At 43.2% G+C, this 22,012-nt stretch overlaps 1 protein-coding gene across 3 annotated transcripts in view; it reads right to left on the reverse strand.

The window, feature by feature from the left end:
* SELP (selectin P) overlaps positions 1–21,043 on the reverse strand; it is a 42,937-nt gene extending 21,894 nt beyond the window's left edge. The window contains exons 1-6 of one of the 3 annotated variants that reach the window (XM_081225376.1): positions 21,037–21,043; positions 8,682–8,772; positions 6,598–6,984; positions 3,272–3,379; positions 2,614–2,799; positions 1,910–2,095 (exon numbers count right to left, since the gene is read on the reverse strand). In XM_081225376.1, the coding sequence (XP_081081502.1) occupies positions 1,910–2,095; positions 2,614–2,799; positions 3,272–3,379; positions 6,598–6,984; positions 8,682–8,772; positions 21,037–21,039 (961 nt within the window). In that variant the 5' untranslated portion in view covers positions 21,040–21,043. Of the gene's footprint in view, positions 1–1,909; positions 2,096–2,613; positions 2,800–3,271; positions 3,380–6,597; positions 6,985–8,681; positions 8,773–16,572; positions 16,898–21,036 lie in introns of those variants that run through there. The other 2 variants (XM_081225374.1, XM_081225375.1) reach the window with 2 other exon arrangements.
* Positions 21,044–22,012: the final 969 nt, after the last annotated feature.

Here is a 22,012-nt window from a genome sequence, read left to right on the forward strand (position 1 = left end):
CTGGCAGTGTTTTGGACATTGAAGGTGCTCTTTAAATATTTACTGGCAATATCTGTGAAATTGGATCTGGAAGGAGGAGATATAGAGCAGGCTGGACTTTTAAGGAAAAGGCTGGAACAACATAGCTTATTGTTGGCACTCTAATACCGAGCACTATTAAATGATCCTGAAAGAGCCTTGTCTCTTGAACACAGGATGTCATCCTAATCAGACTGCAATTGCCAAGTGAGTGCAGCCCAAGGTCAGTTCCTGAGCACAATTAAGCCCCGAGTGACCTCAGTTCTGATAAAGACTGGCTTCCTCCTGCTCTTCCTTGACAAAGCATTTCATCTCCAGGATACTCCTGGAGTTTATCAGAGTATAAAGACTACCTGTACACTGTGACCTTAGACCTCTCTTTTTTACAGAATCAGGGAATTTAAGAACCAAAGACCCTCTAGTGTTTCTTTCTTACTTGGCAGATGAGAAAAGTGAGGTTCAGAAATTTTAAGTGACATCCCTAAGGTCTTACATGTAGAGAGTAGTAGAGCTGGGTTTATAATCCAGGTCTCCCGGGAATTCCCTAACCCAACATTTAATTTCCCCCATCCTAGTCCCCATTTTTGCTTTAGAAGATGAAGGTGTGAGGCAATTACACAGCATTCAGTTTTGCGGTATTAGCTAACTGCCTAGAATTGTGTCACACCCTCTTTTTCAATGCAGTGTTCCTTTGATCCTTTGTCAAAGGCTACCACTGAGGGCTATGATGAGCAATCTCTCTCTGTGTCCTAATAGCCACTGTTCTGACTCCATCTGAAGTGTAAGAAGGACACTGACCCACAGCTTCTATACATCAATGAGGCAGGGAGGGAAAAAAGAGGCAGAGACAAAGGCTCTCTGCGAGGTACGTTATACAAGCTATTTAATTGTATACTTTTTATATACTTCATTGAAGCTCCTTGCAATTCGTAGCTCATTTCATGGAGGAGAAAACCATGCCTCCCGGATGCTGAACAACCTGTTTCAGTGCCAGAGCCTGGAGGAGGTCACCCTGATGTTAAGAGCCCTTGATCTTTCCACTGTGCTGTGACTCCTTCCCGGTGCACTGGGGGCTGCTAATGAAAAATCCTACCCTCGAAGGCTGGCAAGGGTGCAGTCCCCCAGCCAGGGCCAGTGCAGCAGAGTGTGTCCCAGCCCCTCACTCGATGATCAGGTTCACATTCAAATTTGTAGCTGGAGCCATTGCAAAGGCAGTGAGGGGATGGACACAGCCCAGGGTTCCTTTGCTAGGGGCTTCCGGGAGCTGACACTGCGTAGCTGGAGAGAACAACCAAGGACAGAGAGAAAGGTACTGAAGAAGGAGAAAAACCATGCCCACAGCTAGAGAGCAATGGTGAACCCACCTCTGGAAATCCAGGTGGCGCTAGGAATCTGTAAGGTTCAGGAGACCCTAGTGATGTTTGTCCAGACTTGTATGTAGTACCAGGCTTCAGGGGGACCTAAATCTCTTTAAAATAAAAGACTCCTTCAAGCTTTTTCTAATGTCCTTTATTTCCTTTACTGCTATAAACCTGTCCTGGTAGGTCTTCTAGTGTCTACTTACAGGTGTAGATGCTACCCTTTCCCTCTTACGTGAAATTTATGAATGAGGTCGTTCTGAAATTGCTTGAGGACAGTGAGTTTTGGGGAAAGGAGGACTTTTAAATGTTGTTTTAAATAAGTAGTAAAATCAGCATCTTTTTTTTTTTTCTAGAGCCTGACACTCTTTTCCTATCCCAGATGAACACAATCTAGCTGAGTGGTAGGTAAAAGGAGAGTCAAGTTGTGGTGATTCAGGCCAGTTTCTCCATAAGCTAGCCAGTTTCATCTGTGCTGCCATCAAGAACCAGGTGCAGTGGACATTATACATCCCCAACTGCCTGAAACTCACCTTGACACACTGGAGCTGGGGCTGTCCACACCCCCGAGGCTGTGCACTGCACCACCTTTGGCCCAACTAATGCAAATCCCTCTTCGCAGCTGAAGCTGCAGCTGGACTGGTGCTGGAATGCTTTTGCAGAGTGGAAACAGGTCATGCTTCCTTGCTCAGGAGACTTCAGGGGTGGGCACTGGACAGCTAGAAACAACCACAGAACAATGGCATGAGACCTTAGATTATGCCTAGCACCTTGGAAGCCTTGAGATGCCGCAACAGCTGTCTGCATCTTCCCAAAGTGTCAGGCAGGTGATGAACTTTGGTGGTTAAATGGTACTTTCAATAGCTGTTTGGAAAGATCCAAGCATCCTTTTGTTGTTTACTTTTTAAAGAAGCAAGGTAAAATTATCAAATTAATAATACCCAACCCCTAAATCATTATGGTACTCTGTTCGCTTTGCAATTAATGAAGGGAGAAGGACCCTTTTGTATTGCTTTTGCCTGAGAATCAAGAGCTAAACTGACTACCTCACTCCACAGATACAAAATCATGAAAGTTAAAATTAGTGTTACTCGGGTTGACGGGTAATAGTCATCAGCAGAATTTCCCATCTAATGTAGATCCTCATCATTTCCCTTGTCTTTGAAATGGGGGAAGCTTGTTCTCCCCTCTGAAATTCTAGTTGTGAGTGAAGATGGGAAGCACTGGGTCTACGTACCTACACACTGTGGGGGCGTATTCGTCCAGATTCCAGAAGCCAAACATTCCAGCTCACTGGGTCCATTCAGTGTGTACCCTTCAGCGCAGTGGAAGCTGCACTGTGTGTTGAAAGGGAAGTTTCCCAGAGGGTGACTGCAGTTCATGAGCATGTGCTGAGGGAGGTCAAATTCGCTGCACTCTGTGACTGTGGGGATGAGATATTGATTTCTTTCTTTGCGGGTGGAAAGACAATGTCAGGTTTGCTAAAAACTGAGCTGTTTGTATAACCCACCCAAACCAATCTCCCTGGACTTCTAACCCAACCTGTTCATCTTTAGCTTTGTATTGGTTGCATCTTGGGAAATAATCATTCTTTCACTGGTTTTTATTCCCAACAAGCAAAAATTAGCCTGAAAGAGTTCTCTTTGTTTTACTGCCTTTTCATTTCCCTTTTACCTTTGGAGATTTGGGGAGGAAATGCTCTCTCTAAGAATAAAGTGTTTTAACCCAGAGTGTGTGTCTCTGACAACTCAAGTGAGGCAGACTGACAGATGGTAGAGAGAGGCCCTGGGACTAGCCTTTACTCACGGGAGCAACTCCAACATGATTTTCTTCCTGGCATCGCCTCTAGCACAAGACCAATGACCACGATACTCTCAACAAAATAGTGGCCTCACCATATTCACATTCTGGTCCATAGAATCCAGGGTAACAGGAGCAGGTGTAGTTTCCGATGGTCTCAATACACTCTCCTTGCTTGCTGCAGGACATATCCTGGCAGGAGGCTGCATGGGTACAGAAGGGTCAGAATCATGGGCATTCCAAGGAGGTGTGAAGAAAAGCTGGACTCATTCCAAGTCACAGACTTAGTCCCACTTGGGTAAGCTTGATCTAGCCAGACAACAGAAAAACCACAGCACCCCCTGGAGAGCCAGCTTGTTCCCTGTGAAGGACACTGTCGGAGCCTGCTGGAGCATTCCCGGGCTTCTATTTTAGGCTGCGTTTAGTGTTGCCTGAAGAGGGGTTGCCATGTGTGGACACAGAGGGACAAATGGAGCCACCAATACATGTGTAGACAGTGAAACTCCTCTGTGTGGTACAAAATAGTTGTGGCTTTTAACTAAGAGCATTCATAGAGTTGTATTTTTATGGAAACTCCTATGACAAATATCACAGCATGGAGGTTAGGAACCAGGGGTGGCCGGGGTCCTGCATACATAGTCAGAATCCATGCTCCACTCCCTAATATTATGTGACCTCAGGCAAGTTACTTCTTTGAGCCCAACCTGCCCACTGTTAGGGCCAGAATTCTTCCATCTTTGGTCTAAGTCTGTGCCCGACACCATGTGGCGGAGGTGGCTGAATGAGCAGCTGAATGAGATGTTTAAGACCTACTCATGGTCAAGGACAAATGACCTTATGGGGAACTGTGTCACAAGTCTAAATATGCCAGATTTAGATGGTACAGAGATGACTGGCCTGCCAGGCCCTCCTCACTAAGTCTATGCCACTTGGGTGACAGCACAGAGGAGGGGCAGAATTTCTTTCCTGTAAGAGACTTGTTGAGGGTGTATGTACTATGCCCTTGGTGGTAGATTAGTATTAGAATTGATACCATGAAAGCACTGAGAGTGTTTTTATTGATGAGGTCACAGCTGGGAGCAAGGTCTGTGGCTGGACTCTTTTCTGGTGGTGTTACCTAAGCCCAGCCAACCATTGGTCTACACTGGGGTCTATCACAAGAGGAAATCCATATGTCACATAGCGGGTTGTGCTATTTGGTCTCTATATTCCCTCTTAACCCTGAGATGCTGTAGCTCTATAAGCCATGCAGTGTTCTACAGCAGGAAGTTCTGATGGCAGCCAGTGAGTTTGGTGAAGCTGCACTGAACCACTGGGAAGGGTTCCAGGTAAAGAGAAGATGCAGGAAGCAACAGGAGCTCCTAAATAGAAGTTTGGTCCACGTCTTCCACCCTATTCACCTTGACCCACCAGTGCCTTATAGTAATACCTGCCTGCCCTATGCTCTCGGAGCATAAAAATTTTGTTCTGACTGTAGCTTCCTCAGGATCTCAGATCTCTAGGAATGGAAAAACAGCCAATGTTCTGTATTCTATTCCATTTCAGGTTAATAACTTATCTATTTCTTGGATCTCCAGGAAAGAACATAATGGTGATTCAATGAATCAATCTTTTTTTTTTCCTTGACACCTTGTTCTGAGGTCTACGAAATCCTGACATTTAGGGAATTATTCCAGCTTAGTTTTTTTGTTGCAGTGTAGTGTACCTATCTATTTCTCATCTATCTCCCACAGAGAACTGATCATTCCCTACATTCTTTACATCTTGGACGGCAAAATGGCAATCCATGCCTAGAGTATTGTATTAGTGGAGGTGGAAGCCAACTGTGTTACGGTGAAATTGTACCAATTAGTGATGCCTGCCATTGTTGCAGCCTAGAGGGGTGGGCTTGTTCATTATCATTCATGCCAGTAATTTGCAATCTCTTTTCTTCCTTGCAAGCTTTATTGAGGAAGACTATCTTGCAGATATGGAGGCTGAAGTTTGAGTGGGGAGGGGAGGCAGTGGCATATTGGAACCTCTCGTGGCAGCCAAGATAATCTGATCAGGACAGTTGTAGGGAGGCACAGCCCAGGAAGGGTAGGGAGCTGACTAAGAGAGCAGTAGGATGAGCTAACACTCTGGTAATGTCTGTCCTGGCCTATAAAGAACAGGTCATTATTTTATTTATTAAATATGATAATAAGTTATTTGTAAAACAAGATCTGACTACATGACAATGTGTGTATGGATATGTTTTCCCTCAGCTAGGAGGCTGTATGAGGAGAGGGAGAAAGTACAGGGAATACTCTATACTCTGTATTCTGTTCCATTATTGTTGAGGGCTTCTGAGGGGAGGTGTTTATAATCTAACAAATTTAGAACATATATAGCAGAGTGTGGCATCTGTAAGATGATTTATTGAAGAAGAAGCTTCAGAGTATTCAGGACTCTCTTGTCCAGGGCAATCCATACTCTCCCTAGCTACAGTGTTTGTATGCTACCCAGGGCAAGGTGGGCTCCTCTGGATGGGAAGCCACATCAGAAAGATGGAATCAGTTCTGGCACGAGGTGCCTGACCACAGGAAGACCAAGCTTTCACGCAGGTCTGCTTACTCTGGAATCTGGAGAGTGGAGAATCAAATATACTCACAGGATCTCACCTTCAGTTACCTCTTCCCTTTCCTCACCCCTCATCCCCTACCGAAGTCCAATGGACCTGGAGATACGTTGCTGTTGAAGGGAATCTGTAAAGCACTGTCATCCTTGGTCATGTTCTCAAATTGCCTCCTGAGAATGTTGAGCAAAGAGTGTGGTTGCATATGTGGCTAAAAATACCACCTTTGGAGTAAACATGAGTTTGAAACTGGCTCCATCATCAAGGAACTTAGAATCTTGGGCAGGTTCTTGAATAGCTCTGAACCTTTCCCTCATCAGCAAAATGAGGGCAGTAGAAGGAGCTGATTGATGAGGTTCTCATGAGGACTAAATGCAACTAATACTAAATAGACTAACGACACATGAACTAATAGTAATGCCGGGAACATACTGATGGTTCGATAGGTATTCGTTACAACTGTATCTCCTAGAGGCAAGGCCAAGTTCCCTCTCAACTTACACAGTCTCTTATTCTAGGGCACAGTGGTACAAAAAAGCTCTGGACATAAATTTTAGGAGACAAATCTCCTGAGCATCTATTTCATCAATTATAAATTAGAAGGGTGGACCAGATGATATTAAAATTTCCTTCTGGCTTCAAAAGGCCAGTTTTCTCTAACCCTGAACTTCAAGGTGCTCAATAATGCTGATTGATTGACAGTTTACTCTTTGTTTTCATGTCCCTGACTTTGAGACTCAAGGTTATTGACTCGGGGGCTACATTAACGAACCAGGGAAGGCATTTTTTATAAACAGTCAGACTTCAGAGCAGAGAAGGCCCTACCTGTATAGCACAGTGCCCGCTTTTTTTTCCCGCAGGGCTCATCATTCCACTTGCCGGGGGCTGACAAACTCTTGATGTAGATCTCCACGCAGTCCTGGTTGTTCTTCTTGTTGTTGGGCTCGTTGTCAGCCCAGTTCTCAGCCTCCTTGGTGAGAGTCTTTTTGGTTCCCACCCAGGTCCATTGATTGTTGATCTTTCGGATCCCAATCCAGTAGTAAGAACTGTAGTAAGGTATGGCCTCATTGAGGTAAGCAATCTCATTTTTATTCTGGATAGCTACTAAATCCGTGTAGTACTTCTGGCAGAACGCCCTGGAATAATTCCATGAATATGATTTGTTGCTGTAGTGATAGGTCCACGCTGCCACTTCTTTCTGGTTAATTAGCTCTAAGTAAAGGAAAGTGTGGGTCAGGTTAGCACCCCTAATGAGAAGGAGATTGTGAGCATAAGTACACTTCTGTGTAGTCAGATGAGTTTGACTAGAAGACAAGTACCAAAAACATGACCTTTTTATGTCTCATCTAGTTGTTTTAAGGAAAAAGAGTGGTTTCCATCTTTTACTTGAAAGTATACATTAAGTCGGAATAAGAAAATGTCCTCTTCTGAGGATCCTTGGTATTCAAGAGCTGGAATCATAAGATACCAGAGTTGGAAGGGACCATAGAGGTCATCTAATCTTCTCCTTTTATAAATGGAGGAGACATTACATAATTTGCCCAAGCCAAAAGTAAATGACATGTAAAATGTCTCAATGGCTGCCTCATATCTCCAGGTGCTACCTCTTCACAGGGAAAGTAAGATGCTTTATGATCTGGCACCTACCTGCTGGTCCAGCCTCATCACCCACCATATTTACTTTTTTAGCAAAACGTTAAGTCCCACTTCCATGCCTTTGCACGTGCTCTTGCTGCTCTTCTGGCTGCCCTGCCCACTTTGGCGTGGTAACTTTCCTCCCTTACTTTCCTGACTTTTCCAGGTGGGCTTGGTATTCAGCTCCCACTGCACCCTTCTCTGTCTCCATCTCCCTTACTGCCAGGTATTGCAGCATCTGTCTATATGACATGGGTCGCAAGTGCTAGATTTTGAATCCTGATGGTGGTCTCCTTTTACCTCTGGATTCTTAACACCAAGCACAGAGCCTGGCACTTAACAGGCATTCGCTGCATACTTGTTGGGTGAAACACAACAGGTTTGTGGCAGAGGCTCATTGTCCCTCCCGGTTTGCAATCTTACACTCATCCCACTGCTCTGGGCTGTTTCCCTTTGATAAATTACTCTACTTCCTCCATCTCTGCTTACTCACTTGTTAAAATAGGGCTTAAAACAGGCCTTTTAAAGAGATGTTTGTGAACTCAAATGAAATAAAGAATGTGCCCCTTAAAGGTATAAAGGGTGCTGTGGTGCGAGGTATTGTTATCCTAGCAGGTGGGAGCTCACCCCAGCCAGAAGAGGCCAGTTCCCATGTGAAGAGGTGTACAATGTAAGCAATCAAACCTGGAAATGGCTCTATTTCCTGTTTATAAAGTCTCGTTTCTATTCAACCTTCTTCTTTGCTGCCCACAAGAGGGTTGTTTCCGTTGGTCCCTCCCTCACAGGCACCTCTGTGGCATTTTTTTGCCTGAAGACTTTATTCTGATGTCACCAGGGCTGCATACTGGCTTGCATGGACTCTAGGCAGTTTTGCCTTTGGAGTTCCCTTCCTCGATAATAAAATATTAAACACTGTATTTTATAACTGCATCGGTATAAAGATGAACATATTAGTATTATACACTAAAACATTGGGGGGGGGCCTAGAAGGAAATGATTTTTAAAGAAATTAAGGCATTTTTATGGGTCCCTAAAAGTAACGTGGGCCTGTGTCTATTGAGTCTAATGGATACGTTGGCCCTGGGTATATCTGTTTACGTTCTTCCTGAAGTCTTTTCTACCAATAGGATGGTGTCGGGTACATTTTTCCTCCAGGAATCTGGGCTTGAACTGTTTTCTAATACCTCATAACAACCGGCTGCCATCCTTAACTTCTCCCACTTGAAGTTACCCTAACCACTGAGGGCCAGGTGAAGGGTTAGCATAAACTTTACCAGAGATCAGGGCACTGAAGCAAAAGAGTTGGGTGGTTCTGAAGACCACTCTCTGAAATCTCCAGTTCCAGATGGCTTTTAGGCAGCTGGCCTGTAATAAGAAAAGAAAACTTCCTTTTAGTATCCATGTGCAATCACTGTGGCCAAAAAATTCTAGTTAATAACCATGGTATTGAGTTACAATCCTGCCTGTTTCCATTAGGGGGTGGCTCAAGCCTTCTGCTCCCTTTTTATTTCTCACTGCTCTGCTTGAGTCCTACCCCAGTTGGACACTGCATCAAGGCTCAGGACAAAATTCATTTCTACATTCATTCCACAAATATTTATTGAGTAACTACTTTGTGCCACTAGTATTTGCTTTTCTGACATAGTTTGTAATATTTATGTAAATAAACACTGTCATTATTATTATGCAATAATCTCCCTTTAAGAACTGGTATGCCATACCCAAGAGTACTAAGAAGTCACACAGAAACTCCATGATCCATACGGTTGTCTGACCTATACTTGGATGCACAGAGCATCAACTAATTGTGCTGTGCTATGTCGTCTATCCTGTATTATTGATCTATGTTTTCTTTTCTTGCTTTATCATTTCAGCATATATCTATAATATTATCCAATGCTTAATGTATATGTGTATATATACATATATATTTAATTTTATTAATATATGAATAATAAACTTATTCCCCTTGGATCTATAGCAAGTACGGTTTCTCATGAGCTCCCTTCTGTTGGGATTTCATCAAATCTATTAACATTTTTAAAGTGTTTTTAGACAAATAAGTTCTGTAAATGTTCATCCAACACCCTCATGTTACACATGAAAATACTGAAGGTTGAAGAGTCTAAAGTAACATTCAAAAGGACAGAAGCAGAGCCTGACTTTGAAACAAGAGCTTTTTCCACTTTACTTTTTTACTTTTGTAAACCTCCAGGCTTTCAAATCCATGCTGCGTTGTTGTCAATGAGAGAATATGTGACATGACCAAGCCTAGCTGCCGCATCTGTACTCATCCAGAGCTACCCCAATATAACCACCAACATAAAAATTGTGTGTTTGCTTTGCAACTGAAGCTTTTTTGCTCTTCCAGCCAGATTGCTACTCCAAACCCTTCCCATATAGAAATTCTCAATTGCCACAGCTGGGCTCCAGAGATGGATGATGTAGGCTGTATGGGGAGGGTGGGTGGTGGTAGTGTGTGTGTGCACGTGCACAGTGCATATACACTGTTGACTACAGCCAGACCAGACAGTGAGGTGGATACAACACAGATCAGTGCAAGTCTCCCAGATAGTGGGGTTATCTTTGTATAAGAAGCCTGGCACTTTTCCATCTAGGAGTTTCTGAATATTGGCTTTAATAAGCAGGCACATTTTGTGTTCTTATGAACTAGGATACTGATCAACTGGCCTCTGCAGTTGAGGCCTCTGGCCTCAAACACTGGGAGTATCATAATGTTATGATTTATGGTGCTGTTTATTTGCACAGGAAGTATGGTGATAATCCCTTAGTGGAAACTTAATCCCATGGAGTTCTCTGTGGATTGTATTATATCACCAGCTATTATTAGTACCATATTTCTATTCAGTACCCAAAGAGTACCATGCCAGGTTCTACAGCAGAAATCTTTAAACCAGAATGAGCCTGGCTTCCCAAGGGGTACACAGACAAGGAGGATTTAAGTAAATCTGTGTTCAGGTTCTCAACTCCAACATGTGCAGTTTCCTAAAACCAATCTGCCTACAAATGTGTCCTTCTCCCATTTTATAAAAGAAATCATACCTTTTATAACTTGACTCTTATTTATCATTAGGCCTTGCCTCTGTATGTGAAAAACATCAGTGGGTGTGCCAAACAGAGACCATCCAAAATATTGGTTTAGATCTTGACAACTTGAATGCTTCAAATGATAGTGTAACAAGTCTGTTTCAAGTCCAGTGGTTTCCATTTCTCTCTTTTCATCAGCTTTGATGAAGACCCACTTAAGTTGTCAGATGCTAGACCATTGACTAAATGTTGATAATACATCACTATGTAATTTGGGACATGAAACTTGGAAGGAATTCAAAGATTTGAGAGACATTGCTATAAGAAGCTTCCATTTCCATTTACTTAGTCATATGAATAAAAGTCCTTAATGCTTAAAAATCCTCAAAAAATGAAATTTAGGAATAGAATTGATGCTGAACTTGTTTGATTGTATCAATAAATAATATTCATACAAGGTTACATGAATAGGGAAAAAGCCCCTCTTCTCATGTAGAGATGCATCTTCAACAGCATTTTAAATAGGGAAGTTTAAATTACTTATCAAAATTTGTAGTATGTTTATGCTATTTTATTTAATTGTGTACTAAAAGTAATTGTCATGCTAACTCAATCAAAAAGGTGAAAAATTGAGCAGAGATGTATGGTTTCAGAAAATTGCATCTTTTACATTTCAACTTAATTATGTTTTTATTTGTGTAAAGAAGTATGATATAGTGATCAATAAAATACTTTAACCTTAAAAATGAATTAGATTTAAATTCTGTAGAGGAAGTGACATAGAAATAGGTATTAAAGAAGAGAAAATGAATAATGTAAAATTCCCTATTATTAGAAACTAGTTTATGTTTTTTTAAGTGATAAGTGTTATCAGATCACGATGGTATTTTATTCCATTGGATAAATCCTAGGGAATGATGTGATATTTATTTACTGTAAAAGGCCAATCTTTATAATGTACTGGAAATTCCATCTTTTATTTAAAAACTTATGATGAAAAATTTTAGCTCTCCACTTAGAAAGGTTCAAGAGGTTATTTAGTTTTTCAGAATTTTTTTGGAGGCACAGAAGCAAAACTATTGCTGTTGAAGAGGACAGTAGTGTAGCCTAATGAAGGGGACCTCAATATTTGCCTTTGAATCTCTACTGCGTTTCTTCTTGGGTAGATTGGAGGAGGATCGCAGTGTTTTTAATCTAGTGGTCCTCTCCCTGTGCCCTTAGAAAGTGGTTTTCTTCCTGTAGAGAGTATTTCTAGGGGTTTCTCTGGCTTTGGGACCAGCTCAAGGAAGTGTGTTGGGACAGTGACCAGGTGAGGCTCCTATTCCCTATCTCCATTCCCAACTCCTCCCACTGTCCCAACAGAGCTGTTTTATGTTTTAACTTGTTTGTTTAAACTTTTCAGTATGGTTTGGTTTAAACAAAATATATATAGAGAGAAACAGAGTGCTAGTTTTGAACATTTTAAGGTTTTAGAGGACTGGTAAGTGCTTCTGATCAAGACATAATATCTAAGAAAGGAAAATGCAAGTCATTGTGTGTCCCCTGCTTTAATCTGACCATACTTTTCTGTTTTTTAAAATCAAATACCAAGGATCACCTCTCATAGAATGTTTGAGAGCTGTAGGAAACCATAAAGATAACTCCAGATCAATTAGGCATTTCTCCAGCATTCTTCAGCGGGTCTTTTGGACCATGGATGCTCAAGATGGGACCACCATCACTGCCTATCACTGAGACTCAGCGAATTTAGATGATTTGCCGAAGCTTCCGTACCAGAATGTATGTTGGGTTAAGACAGTGATTCTTATTTTCACAGAACTCGTGTACTCCTTTGAAAGTCTGATAAAACCCATAGTCAGGATTCTTTTTTAAAAAATTGCAGACTTGCAACTTTTTAGACAATTTCAGAAGGTTCATGGACCCCAAGTTCAAATCTCTGTTAACTGTAAAGCAGCACCTTGACTCATTGGCAACTGACAAGGGTTTTGTGTGTGGGTGTGGAGGATGAATGATGCTTAAACATCTTCATTCGAGTAATAATTTCCCTCTGAAACTTGCTTGGGGTGGGTAAGCCTTTTCACATCTGTCCCTGCTCTCACTGTCATCTTTAGGACAGGGGTCTACATTGGTGAACAGTTAAGGACTCTGTCCTGGTGTTTGTTACTAAACAAGTTAAGTGTTGAAACACCAGGAAATGCCTCTCTAGGAGGAGCAGCCCATGTGCTCTGCTAATTTTCACTTTAATGTTCTTTGGCAACCTGCTTCAAACTGGAAGTCACTGGGAAGGAGTCTGAGATGGGGTCATTAGAATAACATCCTGTGCCTGTGTAAACCTTCATGAAGGCTGCTTGGCACCGTGGTAATCTTTAATTTTACTTTTCAAATAACTAAAAGTGATTGCAGGGTGAAGAGAGAGGCAGAGACAAACTAGAAGGAGCCAGAAGTGTTTCTCCCTCGACCTTTGCATAGAAAGAGGTAGTAAATGCCAGTAGGAATCCTATGGCTGCCAGCATTCTGGGTGGCTTATAAAGTTGGCAGGAATGGTACCATAGAAAGGCGATTGTGGGACAGGGGCGGAGTCAAGATGGCATACTATGAGGATGTGGAATTCGCATCTCTGCACAACTAGGGCACCTACCAGGCACCGGTGGGGGACCACGGACACCTAAGGGGACGGGAGGAACCCCCAGCAACCGGGTAGGACATGGCGCATTGCGGGGAGTGAGGGGGGAGGAGAAGGGGGGCGGGACAGGACTCGTGCCCCTGAGGGGCGGCTGGGGGAGGGGAAGGGATCCCACACCTAAAGGGGGAAATTGGGGGACCATTGGGAGGGCAGAGGATCAAAGGGGAGCATGGCCAGTTTTCCCCTGCCCACTTGGGCCCCCGGGAGCCTGCTGAGGTCCCGGGCCTGATCCTCTGCCCACCAAGGACCCCTCCAGCCGCTCGGGGCCTGAGGGAGTGGGAGGGAGGGAAGGGGGAGCAAAAGTAAAGGCCAGATCTCCGGGACCCGGACCCCTGAGGGGTGACAGGGGGAGGCGAGGAGTTCCTACACCCAGCGGGACCCACCCATGGTTAGGGGTCCAGCGGCGATGGGGGAGACCCTGGGGGAGATGGTGGGGGAGGGGCGCGGAGGGACAGAAGGGAACACAGCCAGCGCTTTCCCTGTCCGCTTAGGCACGGGGAGCCTGTTGGGCTCCAAGGCCTAATCCTCTGTCCTCGGAGCCTCCCGCAGAGCCCAAGACCCGCCCCTACACCCCCCACCCAGGGCCCTACCTCTACACTCGGAGACCCCTTCTGAGACGCCCTCCAAGGTGCTGGGCCTAAACCCCACCCACACGCCCTCACCCAGGACCTTGCCGCCAAACTGGGCAACTCCACACTCCCAGTGCTGTCTCTCCCCTTCTGCACAGGTCCTAAGCAGAGACCCCCGGCCCATGCTTGAACTCGCCCTGCTTAGGCCCTGCCCCCAGGGCCTTTTCTGGCTGCATGGGTCCTGAGCCTAGGCCCCTCCCACCCCTAAGGGGTGCTACTGGCACAAAAACAGAAATACAGATCAGTGGAACAAGATAGAAAGCCCAGAGATAAACCCACGCACATTTGGTCACCTTATCTTTGACAAAGGAGGCAAGAATAAACAGTAGAGAAAAGACAGCCTCTTCGATAAGTGGTGCTGGAAAAAATGGACAGCTACATGTAAAAGAATGAAATTACAACATACCCTAACACCATACACAAAAATATACTCAAAATTGATTAAAGACCTAAATGTAAGGCCAGACACTATAAAACTCTTAGAGGAAAACATAGGCAGAACACTCTATGACATAAATCACAGCAAGATCCTTTTTGACCCACCTCCTAGAGTAATGGAAATAACAACAAAAATAAACAAATGGGACCTAATTAAAAGCTTTTACACAGCAAAGGAAACCACAAACAAGACCAAAAGACAACCCTCTGAATGGGAGAAAATATTTGCAAATGAAACAATGGACAAAGGATTAATCTCCAAAATGTACAAGCAGCTCATGCAGCTCAATATCACGAAAACAAACAACCCAATCCAAAAATGGGCAGAAGACCTAAATAGACATTTCTCCAAAGAAAACATACAGATGGCCAACAAATGCACGAAAAGATGCTCAACATCACTAATCATTAGAGAAATGCAAATCAAAACCACAATGGGGTATCACCTCACACTGGTCAGAATGGCCATCATCAAAAAATCTACAAATGATAAATGCTGGAGAGGGTGTGGAGAAAAGGGAACCCTCCTGCACTGTTGGTGGGAATGTAAATTGATACAGCCAGTATGGAGAACAGTATGGAGGTTCCTTAAACTACAAATAGAACTACCATATTACCCAGCAATCTCACTACTGGTCATATACCCTGAGAAAACCATCATTCAAAAAGGTATATGTACCACAGTGTTCATTACAGCACTATTTACAACAGCCAGGACATGGAACGAACCTACATATCTATCAACAGATGAATGGATAAAGAAGATGTGGCACATATATACAATGGAATATTACTTCAGCCAGAAAAATGAATGAAATTGAGTTATTTGTAGTGAGGTGGATGGACCTAGAGACTGTCAGACAGAGTGAAGTAAGTCAGTCAAAGAGAAAAACAAATACTGTATGCTAACGCATATATATGGAATTTTAAAAAGCGGTACTGATGAACCTAGTGGCAGGGCAGGAATAAAGACGCAGATGTAGAGAACAGACTTGACGGAGCGGGGTGACGGGGAAGCTGGGATGAAGTGAGAGAGTAACATTGACATATATACACTACCAAATGTAAAACGGATGGCTAGTGGGAAGCAGCCGCATAGCACAGGGAGATCAGCTCGGTACTTTGTGTCCACCTAGAGGGGTGGGATAGGGAGGGTGGGAGGGAGGCTCAAGAGGGAGGGGATATGGGGATATATATATGCATATAGCTGATTCACTTTGTTGTACAGCAGAAAGTAACACAACATTGTAAAGCATTTGTACTCCAATAAAGATGTGAAAAAAAATTTTTTTAAAGAAAGAAAGAAAGGTGATTCTGTTCTCCTGTCTATGTTGTAGACCACAGCCTTGCACTTTTAGAGGCACAACCTACAATGTCCCTCCCTAGACCCTCTGTCTTCTGCCTAGGTCCTGTCTGATTTCTCGCCTTCCTTTACAGTTCAGTTTTCTTAATTTCCTTGCCTCCCCTTTCCTCTGCAGCCCCCAGTCCCACCAGACTACAAAATTGCTCCTGCTGACTTTACCCCTGACATCTGAATTACCAAACCCAATGAAGTCTTTCCATCATTATCTTCTTTGACCTTTCTGCAGCAATAAATATTACTATTTCCTTTTGCTTAAAATGCTTCCCTTGGTTCTTCTCTTGATTCTTTCTGACATCTTGAGCAACTCTTCTGAGTCTTCTCCTGAATCCACGTCAACCCTCTTGCAGAGGTAGAGATAGAGATTCCCCTGGGTTCCTACCTCCCTGGCCCTATTCTCTTATCTCTCTTCTGCTTTCCTAGGGCCTCTTTATGGTCATCTGTTTGCCAGTGGCTCTCCATCAGCATCTCCATCCCTGACTTTCCTCCTGAGCACGAAGTCTGCAATCCACATGCAAAACAAACATATGAGCACACACAGCTGGAGGCAGCTGCTGGCAGAGGTTTCTCAGGGCAAGGGATATGACTTACTCATGTCTGAATCCCAGCCATAGTACAGAGCAGATGCTTAATCCTTAATAAATATGTTATAGATGAATGAATGAATAAGTGAAAAATGGCAAGGGAATGACTAAAAGTAAGATAGAGGCGTGCTGAATGGGAAAATGTTGGAGAAATATGTGATAATTAGAACTAAGTACAATATGGTTACAGCAGCGATCGTATCAAATGTAAAGGTGTATTATTAGGTAGAAGAGTATAATACGGCTGTGCAAAAAAAAATATGTTCTCGGCACTTGGTCTCATTCTCTTTGAGTATGAGAGAAACAAGGGGCATGATGGCTTGCATCCCATGTGAGAACAACGGAGAAGGACTCACTCACTTAAACTCCATGCGGGTGGCAGATGGGGATAAGTGGAAGAGAAGTGGGGGAATCAGGACCTACCATAGCTGGTGTGTCTCAGGAAAGCCTGGAGAAGCATCAAATAGCGGCAGCTCTTAGAAGAGGGAGAGGTGAAGGCAAATTCCATGTAACTCTCTGGAGTGGGTGTGTCCCTTTGAAAGGCTCCAGCAGCGAAGAAGGCTCATATAAGGGATGCATGTTCTTATGAACAGACAGTATCACTGACCCGAGCTCCATAACCTACCTGCCCACAGAGACCCTGAAGTCCTCCATCAGGTGGGACCAGGGAGGGAACACCGAGGATCCCTTCACATCAATCTGCCATCAAATCCTATTGACTTTACCTTCTGATGAGATACCTGGCCATTCTCCAGATTTCCACTTTATTGCTGCAGCACTAATTCAGACATTATCATTTCCTTCCTGGACCAGAGAAATCATCTTCTCACTGGTCACTTCTTCTCAAGATTACCCATCTCCAGTTCTTTATCTCTAATGCTGTCTGAATAATATTCCTAACACAAAATCTGATCATATTGCTTCACTACTTAAAATCCATCAGCTGTTCCTACTCCCTGAGCAGTACATACCAGCTCTTTAAGATGACACTGTGAGACTCTTCAAGATGAGGCTTCTTCCTATTTGTCTAGTCCCATCTCCTACCATTACACCTCAATTACACCCTGCCCCCACCACAATTCTACGGTGCATTTATAACACGACATCTTGTACTTTCCAGAATGCATGGTATATTCCCCATGTTCTTTTTATGCCCAGAGCACCCTCTCCTTCTGTGGATGCCTAGCTCTAAAAGTCCAAGAGTCTCCTCCTCAAAGGAGCCTTCCCTATTACCAATCCCTTCCTCCCCACCCCAAGATAGGCATGCCCTTGTTATTGCCTGTGTCCTTTCCCATTATTTATTTCAATAACTATCGATTTATTAAGTGCCTACAATGTGTCAGGCCCTGTTATAGGCACTGGCAATTAAAATGATAAAAGAAGACACGATTCCTTTCCTCATGAAATGTACATTCTGTGGAAGACAGACAATGAAACAAACACCAATATATACACAACAGTACTGAACGAGTAAACATAAAAAATAGAAGACAGTGATAAGTGCTTGGTAGAGAATTAAAGCCAGGTTATGTGATAGAGTGACGGGGTGCTTACATTAGACAGGGAGGGAGGTCAGGGAAGACCTCTCTAAAAAGGTGGCATTTAAGCTGAGAGCAGAATGACCAGAAGAAACCAGTGAGAAGCAGGAGGAAAAGCATTTAAGACAGAAGGAAATGCTAATGTGAAGGCTTTAAGGTGGAAGGAAAATGTGGAGTGTTCAAAGAACATGAAAACATCAGTGTCGCTGGAATGCAGTGAGCAAGGGTAGAAGAGTATGAGATGAAGCTGGGGACAGATCACTCTGGGCTTTAGGAACTAAAACAAGGGGGTGAGGTTTTTGTTCTAAGTGCAAGACAAATGGAGCAGCAAGTAGATTTTAAGAGAGGTAGTGATGTGGTCTGATTGCTGCTGAAAATTGGGAAGTCCTAGAGGTTAGTTGAAAAGAAGTTGGTCTGGAGTCAGATCTTGTGAGTTTGAAATGACGGCTGCAGAAGGGATCCAATTGCCAGGGTTTTGAACAGAGAAGCTTCCTGAATAGATGCATCTAACGATGGTGTTTCTTTTTTGTAATTTGAGGTAATATTTATAATCTGTAGTCTTTCAAATTAAAAAGCAGCAAGTCTACAGGTGGTTTTAAATAAATGATTTCTCTTCAACATTTATTTACATATACTTCTAGCACACTGCTAGGTGCATGGTGGGGCACCGAATAAATATTTGCAAATGTTGGATGTTATATTATCTACAAAATCAGTTTGTTTTATCTTAGAAATTTCTTATGGGAAAGAAAGGAAATTAAAGAGGGTCAATGAGAATACAAAGGGGGAAGGCAGATAGGAGAGTCATTGAAGAGACAGAACTATACAACTTGTCGGTGGCAGAGTCTAGATTTTCAAGGCAGTACAACTGATTTCATATTATTTCCCTTAAGTTTATGGGTGATGGTGGTAATATAGCACAGATATCAGTGGCCTCAGCCTAAAGGCAGAAAATGAAACAGTGAAACAAAGAGGTCTATAAGCCAAATGGCAAATAGAAATAAAGACAGGAAGAGGAGCCCAGTACAACACCAACACTAAGAATCAAAGTATACATATATATATATATACACACACACACATATATATGTATTTAGACTCCTGATCACCGTTATTTAGGATGAAATATTAGCATTAAATATAAAGTAGCATATTAAAAGAATTTTTAAGCCATTTGGACCATGGCTGAGCTATATCTCTACAAATATAAAGGATTCATTTTGTGTATTTGACTTTATAAAATTTCTGTTTTGCTTTTCAAACAGAGAAATGAGTCACTTAGAAGACAATGTAATAATAAATTCCACTTATGAAACATCATGTGCCTACCCTCTAAGGTCAGGTCCAGAGTCTTTTCCCAGTACTGCCAGTTATGTAGTAAGTCACTCTGATGTTTGAGGGTTTGATTAATAAGCTTCCACTTACAAAATTCTGAAACTGCACTTTCTAAGAGCTAGCAGCCAGCCCAGGAGAGCGGGAACAACTTAATTACATTTTGAAAAATAGGTAATGGAAGGAAGAGTAAGAACTAGAATCAACAGACCTAAGATGGTTAAAAGGTATAAATGGAAATGAATCCAGACCTGCTTCTTAGTCTACTCACACCCTGACTAACATTGGCATAATTTAACTGTAAGTTCCCCGTCTAGCGCTCCCCCACTCTGAGATCCGACTGATTGAAAACACCCCGCCAGAGAAACCTTAACATTTTTCCTCAGGTCCTAGGGTTAATTGAAGCCACTCTGAACTTGAAGTTGAATTTTCACACAGAGTTTGAGGTTCTGGAATCCCAAGAGACAAATGTGCTCAAGGGCAAAGGAAGAGGTCTTGTCACTGAAATATTCAAAACAATTCCAGGGCTGGAGTTCTTAGCACTTCATTGCAGAGTTCCAGCCTAGTTTCAGGATGCCAGTGGAGGAACTTCTGAGCTTAAAGCATAAGAGGCGAAAGGGTGGGGATCTTAACTGGCGACTCTCGTGGAGGTCTGGGCACTCCCTGCAGTTATACATAAAGCTCAGTGTTTATGTGGATGTCTTCATTTTCATCTGCGAAAAGGAGTTGTACCTTTTGTCAGAATCTCAAAGAACTCCATGATTCAATCTGGTAACATTCCTCTAAAATAGAGGAGGATCCCAAAGAGAATAGACGGAAGAAAGAAATAACTGTTCATTCATTTAAGTTGACCAATACAGGAAAATTATGCAAGAGATAAGACAAAAGTAAACCACATTCTTACATCATTGGAGTTCAAACTCAGGACAGACTCAGACTCCTTCCTCTTCTTTTCATCGTCCTTTTATCCCTATTCTCCCCAACCTGGAAAATTCTCATTACAAGTATTTGAAAATTGTACTATAATAAAGCAAAGAGATGGAGTGAATTGGGTATAAGTGCTCCTTTCTTCTGGTATCCCATAGAAAGGGGCTCAAAAACAGGGACAGTCTGGCTCCTCTCTAGCCACACACTGCAGGATTGTAGACCCTAGGACTGTATGAGATATGCCTCGTAAGTCGAGGGTAAAACTCTGTGTGTGTCTTATCTAGGGTAATGTTAATGAGTTCAAGAAAGCCTTTTTCCTTGGATCTTCCCTGGATCCCAAATCCCACTAAACCCCAAGAATTTTCTCTTTTTCGTAACAATAACAGCTAACATTTACTAATCCACAACTATGTGCCAGGCTCAGACCTAAATGCTTTTCAGTGTAAACTTATTTAATCCTCACAATGATGCTACAAAGTAGAGTACTATTATTCTGTCCATTTTATAGATGAGGAAACTGAGTCACTAACAAGACTGAGAGCTGAAGCAGAAATGGGAACTGTGTGAATACTCCACATTAGTCCCAGCAGACTCTTAGGGCTCAGAGAAAGAAATAGGCGAGCTGGGGATGAGAAAACATTTAACTGTAGTCTTGTCCCAGGGCACTTGCTCAGCCTTGCATTCAACCCAGACAGAAGAGCAATCCTGGAGAAGGGGGTTGAGGGTTAACCAAGGTTTGCTCCAAGAGAGTCCCTGTAAGCCCTGCTAGGAAAAACAGCAGCTGTAGAGTCAGAGGACGGAAGTTCAGATCCAGACAACATCAAGCCTAACAGTGTACCTTAGGTAAAACACCTAGCCTCTCTGTAAGACACGGCAGCTTCATTTGTAACATGGACATAGCAATTCACAAGCATGTGGGGAGGGTCAAATTGGACAGCAGGTTTTGAAATGCTTACAAACTCTGAAGGGCTACTCAACATAAAGCTCCATGATTACTGCTCTTCCTCATTTTCGGAAGCTTTACCTGCCTGAATCAGCTCCAAACCGCTTCAACTCAACCACTTTCCATAGCAAAGAGAAATGTACTTACCATCTCCTCTGTGACACAGCCAGCTTACTGCCGTCTGTGCAGCCCAGACTTCTTATAGTCTTGCTGCCTCCCCTCAGCTGTCAGGCTGTTTAGAAAAGCAACTTCCTATTCACTTTCCTGAAAGTCACCACAGCCCTTCCCATGAAGTTAGAATGTAGATAATACAGGAGCAGTGTTGGCAGCTTAGTAATAACAGTCACCGAGGAGGCGGGCCGGGGGGGTTTTCCGACTTCCATGGGAGGTGGTCCACAGACAGGGGTGAGTGCGAATCACTCCTGGACATTCCAGGCTGAGTAGGGTAGGAATCGTACCCACACCCGCAATGGTCAGGTTTCCTTTGACGATAATATGAGCTCCAATTTAAGGTCATATATTGGAAAATTCACTTTGTCTTCATCATAATGTCTTAGTGTAAGTTTTCCAGTTACTGTGAAGTCTCAGTGAATGTTTTCTATTCCAGCAGGTTTCTGACGGATAAGGGACAAATATAGTAACAAAAAATAATTAGGGGCTTCCCTGGTGGCGCAGTGGTTGAGAGTCCGCCTGCCGATGCGGGGGACGCGGGTTCGTGCCCCCGTCCGGGAGGATCCCACATGCCGCAGAGCGGCTGGGCCCGTGAGCTATGGCCTCTGAGCCTGTGCGTCCGGAGCCTGTGCTCCGCAACGGGAGAGGCCACAACAGTGAGAGGCCCGCATACCTCAAAAAAAAAAAAAAAAAAATTAGGTGGGAAAGGGAAAGCCACTGAGGGTTTTCTGGCAATTGGAGGGGTTGTTGGAAGGACTTTGGGAGTGAAAATATAAAACAGACATGGGTCATTATTAGAAAGGGACCTCTGCTTCTTAAATCAGAAAAAAGATGTAAAAATGGTTAGTGTGGGGAAGTAAAAGGCTGTGTGGCACAGTGGTTTAGAGACCCCACTTGGCTCCATGTGTGGCTCTCCTTTAGCCAAACTACTTAAACTCTCTACACCTTTTTT

Source organism: Mesoplodon bidens (genome assembly GCF_964165515.1).
Source record: "Mesoplodon bidens genome assembly, chromosome: 2".
In the NCBI taxonomy this organism is placed as follows: Eukaryota; Metazoa; Chordata; class Mammalia; order Artiodactyla; family Ziphiidae; genus Mesoplodon; species Mesoplodon bidens.